Source organism: Camelus bactrianus, chromosome 1 (assembly GCF_048773025.1).
Source record: "Camelus bactrianus isolate YW-2024 breed Bactrian camel chromosome 1, ASM4877302v1, whole genome shotgun sequence".
Taxonomy (NCBI): Eukaryota; Metazoa; Chordata; class Mammalia; order Artiodactyla; family Camelidae; genus Camelus; species Camelus bactrianus.
The window spans coordinates 80,665,360-80,679,001 of NC_133539.1; the positions used below are offsets into that span (position 1 = coordinate 80,665,360).

Genomic DNA, 13,642 nt, shown 5'->3' on the forward strand with positions numbered 1-13,642 from the left:
TAACAGTCCAAAACACAACCTACCTACCATTACCTTACAAATCCATTACCGTTTCTACTATGTAAAAGTACCAACTGCCCCCACACTTTTACACAGAAAAAGCATATCTGGAGACTGTGATGTACAGCACTCTTGATGTTTATTCTCTCCCTCCTTCTGCCCAAATCACCCCCCACACATACCCCATAATCACGGGATTGTTTAGGTCTTTTTGGATTATTAGATAGTAAATCTTCACCAAAGTTTTTCTTTTTCGCTCTGGCTTCACAATATTCTTTCTAAAACAATACTAGCAGATAACCTTACAGTCTCCTTTCTGAGGATTCATGACAAAGGGACAACTCTGGTAGCAAATTGAAGGATTTCAGTTACAAACCTGTATCTCACTGAGTAACTTCCTGAATATCATATGCTTTGGCTTTTTCCAAGGATAAAAGGGAAAGATGAGACTCCCCTCTCCCTCAGTGAAGACAATAGAAACTTTTTTAGCCTCTGTGATAAAAGGAGCATGACAATTTTAACTGGATTTTGGCCATAGAAAAGGCTCAAAGCCCAGCTCTTGCACAACATTCGCACACAAGGACACATTTTTTCATTCTCGCCCTTGAACAACTATGGATATGGTGCTCAAGCACTGATCTAAAGTATCTAAAATCAAATGCTAGTTAAGGAAAAGAAGGAGAAGGGAAAAATTCCTGAAATATTTTCCCTTAACCAATCGGCCATTATTATGCCTTGAGGAGACAGGTAGGGTTTGCAGAAGAGGTGATATTTCAGCCGGTCCCTTAAGAACTAAGTTGGAGGGATCGAAAGGAAAAGCCAAAAAGAGAATGAGGCATATATTTGAAATGGGGCAAAACTTTGGGCGTCTGATGGGGAAATTACTTTGGGAGGCAAGTGTTAAGCAGCTTAGACTTTGTTCTCTGGACATGGGGACCACCATGGAGTTTCCGTAAGGAGGGGAATAGCATGTGTGGATGTGATGCAGCCTCAGCCATACCATAGAGGATGGGATGGAGAGGAAGATGGACAATCACGTATCTTAAAACATAGGGTGGTCTCTCTCAGACTGAGGTTTCTAAGAAATGTATGTATGAGGAGATGCCAAAGACACGGTCCATGATCAAGGATGCCCCAAGAGGGGATCCAGAGTTCTAGCTCACTCAGAACTTTCAGGGTCCCTAATGAGGCGATGGGTTGTGTGAAACCCGGCACCTTGGGGCAGGTGGCTCATTTCTATCCCAGTGCAATTTCTGAGAGCCAAGATGCGACTTTCAGAGGCAGAGGTCCAGGACTGCAGAGTTTAGCTTTCAAAATGAAGATGGGTTTAAGCAGAAGTAAGCTACTTACAGGGGAAGGACTTGCAGTGGGGGGAGTGCGAGGAGTAGGAAGATACCTGTTTTGAGAAGGGGGTGTATCTTGAGAGCTGATCCTAAGATTACAAGAGGGAGATAAGAATATTCAAGTAACAAGGGTGACCATTATACTGAGATGTTAAGAACCGAGCTAGGCTACTTTTAAAATTTTATAACGGAAATTAAAATACCCATTTTTCAGATGAGGATATAGAGATTCAGGGACTACTAAAAGCAAGTGACCATACCCAATTCTAAGTCCACTATGTCTGATACTAAAGCCCAACAGTCCTCTGCCCACATCACACCACCGACTCCAAGGTGTGCAAGGAAACAGGAATCCTACATTTCCCTAAGGGTACTGTGGGACTTTGTCCTGCCTAAGCCACTTTCCTGAAGGTACCAGTAAATGAAAGAAGGAGTTGGCTGCAAAGCACTATCCTAGAGCAGTGCAAACAATTTGTTCTAGGAAGAGGAAACGGCAGGATAGCTACATGTGTTCAAAAGAAGACATGTTCTGGAAGACAAAGCAGTAAGGAAGACAGGTTTCATTCCACAAATATTTACTAAGTACCTACTATGTGCCACAGACAATTCTAGGAGTTGGGGAGAGCGGTGAATTAAACAAAGTTCCTGCCTTACGTCATGTACAACCTAGTGACCACACCTTTCGTATTATAACAATAGTTCTCCATCTTATAGCGGAGTTTTGACAGAAGACATGAAGTCAGATCAAGTGAAGAGATTCTGGTTTAGCAGGTTGGAAATGAGGTTTACGGATCTGCATGTTTTTGAAGTTCCACCAGTGTTTTTAAAGTACAGTCAACCAAGAGAACCAGGATGCAAGCGAGTCATTAACTTATCTCTATCTTTTTAATATGTTTATTTGTTTAGATTAACGTAAGTTATTGCTTCTTTGTTACAAGACCAGGTACAAATTTGAAGTTTGCCCCTCTTTTCTTTTTTTCCACAGATTTTATTTTCTATGTGGTAAAAAGGGGGTAAGTAACGGAAGTAGATTCCCTCAAAAGCTAGGGAATTCCGTGGGAAAAAGGTTCTTCTCTGGAAAAGTGGGCATCTTAACTTAAGTAGACTGTAGAATACCACAAGCCACACATCATGGTTAAGTATGTATCCTAATCTTGCACAAACCACATATAAACGTAAACAGGTCAATCATATTAGTATTAATTCCAGTTTAATATTAATCAGATGGCACTGTAAACTTAAGAATTATTTGAGAGACTTATTTCTTGGATATATGAGTCAGCTGCAGTAAATTCAAGCAAAAAGATACACTGGGAGAATGCCCCCACTCACGAGAAGGGAGAAGCAGCCCTTAGGGTCCTTTCAACCAGCAACCACATTCTGAGGCAGACGGGGTTGAAACATTATGACCGACAGAATGGACTCCATGAACAAGAGGTGCTTTTGTTCACCTGCTCCGCCTGATTCATGTTTCCTTCCTTGCTTTGACAACCTGGAGGCTCAAAGCCAAATACATGCCTACATCAAGCAATTCTACAGGATTCTTTTATGTACAACCTTACTCATGTCTTCGTATTATTCATCCTCAATTGCCTCAGATATTTACTTTTTTAATAGACGACTTCTGAGAGCACTTTTAGTTTCACAGCAAAACTGAGCAGATGCAGACAATGCTGACATATACCCCGCCCCAACAAACACACAGCCTGCCCCACCTACCAAATGAGTGATGCGCCGGTTACGACTGATGAACCCGCACTGACATCACCATCCCCCAAGTCTGTGGTTCACATTTGGGTATGTGTAAGTCTTGGTCTTGTACATCGTGGAGGTTTTGACAGATGTGCTCACCACTACAGTATCACAGAGTAGTGTCACTGCCCTAAAAATCCTCTGTGCTCTGACTATTCACCCTTCCCTCCCCCAACCCTGGCAACTGCGGATATTTTTACCATCTCCACAGTTTTGTCTTTTCCTATCAGATAGCTGGAGCATATATGCACCTCTTCAGACAGCCTTGTTTCACCTAGGAACACGCATTTAAGGTGCCTCTTTGCCTTTCCACAGCTAGACAGCTCATTTCTTTTTAGCACTGAGTAATATTCCATGACTGGATGTACCAGTGTACTTACCCACTTCTCTTACTGAAGGACATCTTGGTTGCTTCCAAGTTTTGGCAATTATAAATAAAGCTGCTATAAACATCTGTGTGCAGGTTTTTGTCAGGATGTACATTTTCAATTCACTTGGGAAAATGGATACTTATTTTTTACTCAACATGTAAAACCCTCTCGGATCCTTACTGGAATGAACTAGAGTGTGTAAAATAATCCTCCATCTGATTCTTTACATCATGGCTAAACACGTGGAGAGCAGCACTTGGAATGATGCTGAGGAGGCAAGTAAGGTGATGAGAAAAAGAACAACAGAGCAATTTCGAACTGAAGGTGTGATAAAAATACGTTCTAACTCTTTTCATTGTGAAGCTCACGCTCCCAGAAGCCCACAGCAAAAGTGGTCTCACTGTTACCACCTTAGTTACATGTTTTCTACACAAAAGCAAAGAGCTTAAGGTGCTCAGAATAATTAGACTCTCTGTCTGAACATAAAATGCCAAAATGCTTGTCAACGTATGTACACTAGCAAATATTTCAGTACAGATTTCAATGGAAATCCATTTCCTCTGACAGCTTTGTGAGAATATTAAAATATAGAGCAGCTTACACATTCAGGTGTATGTGATATGAAATACCTGCATATTAAGGAATGTATTTACTTTCGCCATAGTTAACTCATAACTACATTAACTGTGTATGCTACCTTCAACCCTGCTTCATCTCATTCTCCTTCTCTTACTTTCTCTCTGCCCCTTAGATACTAGTCAAATTTATTTTGTCTGCCTCTATGATACATATTTATGTCATATGCCTTAAATCTTTTTTGATGCAAGGCAGGGCAAAAGAATGAATCAAGTAATCAAAGTAGTTCAAACCTCATAAGCTCTCCGTTGAGAGCTTATACATTCTTTTTCTCTTATCTATGGCCTAAAATTCTACTTAGGAAACCTCATTTCTAATTTTGTGTGTGTGTGTGAATTCTCTTAAATGTTCATGATGTAAAACTGTAACACTTCAAACTTAGAAATCATAGTATTATTATTTATAAACAATAAATTTATATATACTTATATTTATTTACATTTATATCTATTACACTTATTTTAGATAATAAATTTATGTAACATTTGTTATTCATTGATATATTAGCTTATATTTATTATATTTATAATAATAAATTTATATAAATATTATTTATTAAAAATTATAGTATCATTTGACTAAAAACTATCTTATATGGCAGACAGAGCACTTTCCATTAAGAACTGTCTGAAAGCCTCTTAAATCTTGGGTCTCTCTTATACATTTGTTTATGTTTTGTTTAATACTTCCAAGAAAATGCATGATGACTACATAGAATTTGAAAAACAGAAAAGAATAAAGAACAAAATTAAAAGAACCTGTAATACGTTTCACTCAGAGAAATCACTGTTCACTTTTCCCTGTGCCTTACTATTCCTCTTTATGCTACAGTTCACTCATATGAATAACAGAGGGGGGAAATGTTGATGCCAATGCCTGGCTTTACCTAATTTTCCTCTGCCCTCACAGAGGCCAGTCCTCCCTACACAATCAGCCATACACAAATTCAGTCTTTTTCATTCACAAACACATTCTCACAAAGTCCCTGCTTCTACCTGGGTGAGGGCCAATAAGGAAGGACTATATTTAATAGCGATTAATCAGTTCACACCTTGTCTTTTACATGTCTTTGTTTATTTATCTTTGTAAATGCACCTAGTTTATCAAAATGCACCTTCTTTTGCTTCCTTAAGTCAGTCTTCGATAAAAAAGCTTCTGTTTTTACCTCCTATGACATCAGAACAGGGTCCTCTAAATCTTACCTAAAAACTTCACTTAAAACACATACTTTCTTCCCCAAATTAACTGATCTTCAGCCACAAGATTAAGCTACAAAAAAACCATGCCCCTTTGAGCTGATGTCTCTCCATCCACATGCGGTGACCCTAATTCCTCCTTATTCTTGGTCTATGAAGGCGTCATCCAAATTGCCAACGGTGGCATTAAACAGTAACTGAAGAGGGAAACAAATATATTCCCTTACACCATGATAAATTTCACAACCGTGCAGTAGTAATTACATCTCATCTAATGAGGTATAATTATTTTCATATTTGAACTAGTCCTACACTTCTTAGACAGATTAATTGTTTTAATTTGGATCCCTTCCACATCCTTCTATGTAGACAGAAACAACAGAAGTAGCTAACATGAAAACACTTTCTGACACTTGTTACTGAGATGAAGTACAATGTTACAACAGCACGTGACCAAAGAAATAATATTTGGCCATGAAGTATTAATAAAAAGGAGATGATACAATAGTCTGTCCTGGCTAAGAAATAGATAAGAGAAGGTCTACCCAATCATTCTTAGCATAAAGACCAACTGCCACGAAAGAGCCTTCTTGTGCAAAAGCTGTTTCTTTCAGGACGTCCCTGTCTGGATCATTCACTCTTTACAGCCAACGTCATTGATCATTACCTTGCAAGTCTGAGTCATTCGACTTGGGGCTGCTTCTGGCTCTGCGCTCCGCCTTCTTAACGCCGGGCCCGCCGCCGCTGCCGCCTCCGCCGCCGCCGCCGCCACCGCCGCCGCCGCCGCCGCCGCCGCCGTGGCCCTTCCCGTAGCCGTTGTACACGGTCGTGCAGCTGCTCTTGTAGATAGAAGAAGGCGGGCTGTTGAGGCGATTCTGCCGGTCAATCTGGCGATCTTTCAGCTTTTTGTGCGGAGGCTTGCTGTACTGGTCCTCTCGGGTGATGTAACTCGACATTCCATAGAGTGGTATAATTTCTAAAGCGAAGATTATGACAAATACAAGTTCAGTCTACATTTTCAATAATAAATTATTAAATGGTCAAGCGACCTGACTCCCGAAGGAAGAAGTTTAACATATTACTAAATACAATATAAAAAACATTAAGAAAACGATATGCATATTATACATTTAAAATATCCCTATTCATTTCTAACCAATAAAGGAATAATTAATCATTAAAAGACTATACTGTATGTTCAGAAATGTTCCAGAAATTATGGAAAATACTGAAGACAAGATTACTGTCCACCAGAAGTTCATATTTTAGCTGAACATGTAACTAAGTTTGATTTTGCCTATCAATTGTTTTTAGTAATTGCAATAAATCAAAAAAACAATTAGAATAAAATATCTCCTTAAATAATGTGTTTTTAGAATTGAGATACTTAAAAGTACTCTCATCCTTATGCACAGAATAGCACTTTTATTGCAAAGTACTTAACAACCAAAATATCATGAGGTCTCTGTGCCATGAAGAAGAGCCAATTGAGCAAAACCTACTCAAATGAGATGAGAAATTTCCATTTACAGTAATCGATGCTCACAGAATCAGAGGAGATGTTTAAGGAGAACTTATTGGTAAATATAAGCCATCTCTGCAACCTGGTGCCAAGCATAATAATCTATGGTCTGAAACCTCTATGCACATTTTTAAGTGGCTCAAAAGAAAATGGGAGCTTGCAAAGTTATCTCACGCTCTTAGGGGAAAATGTTTAAAAATCTTAAGCAATTAAAAATTATATTTAGACAATAAAAATGACAATATGTAACACAGATAATGGGTCTTAACATGTTTATAAGAAGAAAATGCCCTACATGCACAGAGTGACCATATAAATTACCATCTAAACCTGAGTACCTCTGAGGGTGATTAGGGAGCACTCCTAATTATTTCTCTGAACAAGAGACCTAACCCAGTACTGGCCTAGGCACACCAGGAATGCATGCTCACCCTATGTAACGGATGTTTTCAATTGTTCACTTTTCATTTTCTTTCTGGTCATACAGCTTGAGGAAGATCTTTAAAAAGCAAATCTTTACAGGATAACCAATTTGCACAAGAGAAACACAGCCCTATTCAAAGAGTGCGTGCCCAAATAAATTATATTTAAACATATAAAAAGAATGGTAAAGGCTTTAAATATCACAATGCATTATACTTGAGATTTAAAATATTCACCATGGGGACCAATATAATAATCTTTTGAAACATCAAGAACTTTTAAAACTCATACAGTTTGGGAAATTAAATGTTTAAATTGCTTTTAGGTGTATGAACATTGAGAACTAAGCTAAGAGAATATATAAATGGCTTTTATTTATAAAGCAAAGGATTTTTGTTTTCTGCTTTCTTTAATTTGGAATCAATGAAGGCACTTAATTGTACATTATTGCTGTGTTATTTTAATGAAATTAAACCACAATAACCTGTTAAATGAAGACAATTCTTTTTTTTTTTTTTTTTTTTGCTTAACTCTAATGATGATTTAAATCATATTGTTGTCTAAAATTGCAAAGGACACCATTCACAAAACAGTAACTGTAGGGCATCCGCCTAAAAGACTGCTAAAATGAGGCAAGTCAGACTTTCTTCATCCGGCAATGAGTCACCAGCCAAGGCTTTTCACAATGTCACTGAAATCAGACCCAACCCAACCAGATCCAAGCTCCAACAAATGCTCAAGTATTTAATGTGTACTGTGTCAAAGTACTGAATACTTTTTAAAAAATTAGTTAATTAACTGAATTTTTTGTTTTTATCCAAATGGTTTCATGGAAGATGCCCACTCTCCGATGTTTTAAAGTGTTATGATACTAGGTAAGAAGACTAGAGAGGCAGGAAGTTATCGATGCCTCTATTAAAGTACTGGTTTCATCTTTTGCTATCATCTTGCCACATCCTCTTATAACAGCACCTCATTCTTCTGAATTATAGTAAATTTCTTTCTAATGACTACTACAGAAAAGTCAAATTCTATCCCCAAGTTACAAAGGGATATAGGGTATTTCACCTAAAATACCCATCTCAAATTTTTCTCTTGTTAATAAGAAAAACATCCAATGGGATTTGAACATACAGGGGGAAATGCATATATATATACATGTAAAATATTTAAGAGAAAGTGAGGTGGTAACTTCCTCCAAAACTAACAGGCATTTCTCTCTCTTACAATTTATCTGTAAACCAACATAATAAATGTTTTTGAAACAATAAAACACTTCAATTCACAGAAGAAAATCACTTTGTAAAGTCCTAGAGGTTAAAATCTCAGTATCTGGTTCCGCAGTTTCCATTTTGATAGAGAAGGGCTTCAGACTAAACTAACACCAAGGCCAAAACTAAAAAGACATAATGCCGGTATCTCTGAGACTCTTTTTCATTTCAAGGTAAGTATTTGCCTAACAACCAGTGGACTGTGGCTGCACTAATGGCTATCCTTAAACTAAAAAACAGGGTTCAGGAAGACCACGTCAACAGTGCAGGGATTTTGAGTTCTGCCAAGATTGCAACAGAGCATCCAGGAAACCCAGAGGTGACCGAGACCTCAGTCTTCTATCATTGGAAATGGGGCACAAAGCCCTTTTCACGTTCCCTTCTACTGCGAGACCACGTGGATGCCTCAGAAGCAACGCGCTGCAGGTCTACCCCAGGCCGCTCTCACATAAAAATGTTAACAGGACATGGGAACAGATGATAGATTACTGCCTCTTTTCTGAAACAAAAAGTGGCTAACCTGTTCCCTGCTCTCTGTGGGGTGGGACAGGGGGCAGAAATTGGGAAAATATAAAGAAAGAGCTGCAAGACACAATTCAGAACAAAAGAAGCTAGGAATTTCCCATGAGTTTTTTATACAGCAGGTGGATACTCTTCTACCATGCTTGTTACAGAAGAAACAAAGGGCTCTCTGGTTCTCTTAAGCCACTTAAGTGTTGTGACCAGTTCCAACAGCCCCTGATACCAGCAATCTTCTCACCTTGCTCGCCATATATTGTAGGGGGAAGATGATGTTGAGGAAAAAACTGAGGCGGCATATCTCCAGGTCCAGTAACAGGTGGGTAGTAAGCCGTGTGTGAGTTGTGAATAAAATGCGGATGGTGAGTCAGGTAGGGGGGTAGGTGATGGGTTGGAGACATGGCCGAGGGGTAGCTTGGCGGGTAACACTCAGGAGACTGGGGGGTGACCACCACCCGGCGGACGCCGGTATTGTCCTCAATCACCTGAAGAAAACAGCAAAAGGAATGTAGTGCGTTATTAGCAAAGATCCTGGGACTGTACATAGTATTTAATTACTTCCCCCTTAATTTTAATTTTCTTTCCTACATAGGGAAAAAAAGAATCAGTGCATGTTGAATTCAAGTTCTCTAATTCAACCAGCTAAATGAGTTTTAAAAATAATATTTAACAGTTAAAATTTATGAAAATAAACTTTTCATCAACCACCTGATTCTGATTACACAAAACGTTTTGGAGAGATCAACAGCTCGACAATAAATCTCATTTGTCTCATAAAATTTTCACAGCTGAAGAAGACTTCTGGAGACTTCATCTAAGACAAGTTGAATTTAATGTGTGCTTAAGCTGATTTTAGGAACGGCTCTGATGATCAATTAAGTGGTTTTCCAGAAAGAGACTTTCTGGGCCACTTACACTCTTTAGAGGGCTGAGCTTCCAGCTCTGCCTGGTAGCTCTTGACCCTATTCCTGCTTTAGCAAGCACAGTTCCACAACATTGGGGTTTTAGGAAACAAAGGGAACATTAACTTCAGAAAACATATGTGTACTGAAAGGTCATTTAACCTGAGACCAAGGATGCGGATGAGAGGATCCCAAGAAACCAGACACTTGAACAATCCCAAATCAAGGACACTTCTGCTCCCAAAATGTCCTGATGATGCAATGAATAACGTGAGGAGACACTGTGACAGGGGACCTGCTATGGGCAGAGTGAGCCAACCAACATTCTATCCATCCTTTCTTCAAATGATTTTGTAAAAATTGAACCAAAATAAGGTAACATATGAGTATAATGCCAATGTTTATGGGTTCTGTGGCTAACTTCATGCTATTTGCTCTAGGAGCAAACAATTTTGTTGAGACACAAGATAAGAAATAATACAACAGATTACATAATCAAAAGGTAAAGCTGTGGGGTACAGAGAACCAGAGTATGAAATGGCAGGTTCAGAGTAAGGCTTCAGGGACTCAAAGAATCAGTAGGGCTGAGGCAGCTGAGAGCACGGCCCCTGTGTTAGGGCCCTGCAAGGAAGCGGACAATGACGGCACAAGAGCAAACTTGGAAGCCAGGACCAGGCTTCCAAAGAGACCAGATGGTCTAATCAAGCACTTGAGACAGTCCGGCACACACTGATAGGAAATTTTGTTTAAAAGAGCCAAGGAAAGAAAGAGAGAAAGAAAGGAAGAAGGGAAGAAGGGAAGAAAGGGAAGAATGGGAGGAAGGGAGGAAGGGAGGAAGGGAGGAAGCAACAACTGAAAATTACACTTGTACATTGAAACAGATTTCTCATTACACCTCAGGAAGCTGACTGTAGGCCAAAATAAAATGACTTAATCATGTCTAAAGCACTCTAATAAAATTATACTAAGCTTTGTTTTTAAAAATACTTCTTAAGAGAAAAAAATGGAAAGTTTATCAATGTTAGTTGGTACTTCAGCATAAGAGATAGCTTTAATTTTAATTAATAGCCATTAATCTTTATGTTAAGGAAACAAAAATTTTTATTAATGATTACACAGTAACATAATAGTTTCAAAATTAACTACTATGTTAATTGTTCATTAATAAAGCAAATTAAGACTCTGAGTCATCCTACTAAAGCTCAGGATGTGGCTTTTTACATATCTCTAACAAATGTAACCTCTTCCAGGCCCTGGCAAGCTAATCACGTTAGCCCCACTTAGGCTGTTAAGTTACAGATATATGTGAAATGATGCTTAAACCATGACACTAGAAATTCTAATACATATGCTGATAAATATCATCAAAGCATCTTCTATTTTGTCCAAAATGCAGAGCATGACTATGAGAGCACATTTTGTACAATTTTAGTATAAATATGGGTTTTTCTTACCACTTGGTACAAATATGCATTACTCTATATTGTCTTTTTTCCCCTCACCCTGCCACTAGCTATTAAGAAAAAAGTAGGGCATATTCTAGATGCCCCCCTCTCATGGAACCTTCATTTACTCCTGTGCTAGGACACTGGAAGGTCCACAGAAGCAAAGTATTAGTTTTCTAGAAACTTACAGCCTTCAGTATTTCAGTCAATGTCAAACTTTATGGTCAAGCAGTCATAAAGACTTGATGGAGGTAGGTAAACAAGAGCAGGGCTCTCACCAAATATGAAGAACAACCGTGGGCTTGTAAACAGGGGTAGTTATAATGAAGAGAAATTATTTTCATTTATTATATAGTTTCTGAACTGTTACAGCGCTTTTAAAAAGAGGCAAAAAGCACTAACAAAGATAAGAATTCTAGTCAAGGGGGAAAAAAGCAAAATAAAAGAGATACAGAGCTGAAACATTACCTTTTTACTACTATATTTTGTAAGAATACATTATTTCCACTAATTATAAAAATTAATGTCTGAAGTATAAATTAATCTTCACCAAAAAAAGTTTCCCGCCAGGAAACTAAGTAGCATTTTGAAGCCACAAATTGCCTGCGTATATGAAAACTGTCTGAAAGCCCCATTTTAAATTATCTTAATTTATTCTGTGGTATTTGTGAGACATCTATTTACACGTACATGAGTAATGAGGATACTTTTGGAGACCTGTTCCTTTAACCCATCAAAGCTTACCTTATGATTAAAAATATTTTTAAGAAATGAAATATTCTGAAATTAGAAACAAAAATCAAAAAATTTGTGCTGAGTATTTTGTTTATTGTTCTTCCATAATACAAGTTGCAGCATATTTAATTATCAAATCTAGTTTTGATCTATGTCTAAGGAAATTATGCCTGTGTTCTTCCAAAGAAAAAGAAGTCTGAAGAGCAAATAATAATGCACAAAATAAAAAGCAACTCAGGAAATGGAAGCAATAACATTCTTTGTTTAAAAAACATGGTTCATAAAGAAATATATTACTGTAGCAGAAGAATTCAGACATTAGAAAGAGTTCAGTCCCAAAATCCTGAGGCAATAAAATGTGCCCTCAGTCTTCTCTAATGACCATGGAAAAGACAATTCGTTTCCTTTGTGGGTGAATGAAATTGTGACCATGTCCAAAGGCAGACAAATCACCTGTATTCAATTCAACAACTACTTCCTGACACATTCTGTGAGCAAAGCACTGGATATTCAAAGGTGAGAAAAAAAATAGGTGCTGAACAGTAAGGTTTATCTTACTTTAGCCTAAAAATAATATAAAGGAAAAAATTAGACTAAGTCCTAGTGAGTTTTTCTTCCCCAGAATTCAGAGCAAAGTATTACTTTTTCAGAAAACAAAACCAAGTATTCTTCATCTAGATGTTTTCTAGCTCTATGATTCAACAAAACAATCACTCACATATCTTCTCCAGAGAAGCACAGACCCTTAGAAAACAACCACTGTGCCAGGCCCTCAGGTTGCCACCCGTATGGACTGACTTATGTACCTCCCTCCCTGCCCCCACCAGTTCATATATTTAAGTCCAAACCCCCAGTAACTCAGCATGTAACTGTATTTGAAGATAGCATCTTTAAAGAGGTAATTATGGTAAAATGAGGTCATATGGGTGGGTCCTGCTCCAGTATCACTGACATCGTTACGAAAAAAGGAAGGACGCAGACAGGCAGAAGGAAGGTCATGTGAGGACACCAAGGGAAGAAGGCCATCTAAGAGCCAAGAAGAGGGGCCTCAGAAGAAACCAAAGTTGCAGCCTCCAGAATCATGAGGAAATAATTTCTGCTGTTTAAGCCACCCAGTCTTTGGCACTTTGTTATGGTAGTCCAAGCAAATTAATACACCTCCCAGGTTACCCTATCTGACGTTCTTCCAGCCTCGTCTGCTTGAAAAACAAAACTAACAAACAAAACATCTTTAAAAAGTAATGCATTTATCTTCCATGGACAAATACCCAGTCATCTTCTTCAGGCTAAAGAAGAAAGTCAACTTGATGGCAAATAGCAACCAGTTTGAGTTTTTTCCCTGTCCTTTTATTCTGCTCTGTAAGTATTTACTGAGAAACTTGTGCGTGCCTAGTATTCTCTGCTGTCCTGTGGCCCAGACACAAGGATGAGAGGTTAGAGAATAAGGCACAAAAGGTTAAACAGGGAGAACATTCACCTTGCTTGCCTCAGTGTTTAAAGCTATGACCAAGAGAACCGTTAAAATGA

The 13,642-nt window shown here is 38.3% G+C and overlaps 1 protein-coding gene across 4 annotated transcripts in view; it reads right to left on the bottom strand.

The window, feature by feature from the left end:
• Positions 1-13,642, bottom strand: part of FNDC3B (fibronectin type III domain containing 3B) — a 312,085-nt gene that overhangs the window by 121,786 nt on the left and 176,657 nt on the right. For all 4 annotated transcript variants that reach the window (XM_074367878.1, XM_074367872.1, XM_074367879.1 and 1 more), the window contains 2 exons: positions 9,275-9,518; positions 5,966-6,274 (listed from right to left, as the gene is read on the bottom strand). In XM_074367878.1, the coding sequence (XP_074223979.1) occupies positions 5,966-6,274; positions 9,275-9,518 (553 nt within the window). The remainder of the gene's footprint in view (positions 1-5,965; positions 6,275-9,274; positions 9,519-13,642) is intronic.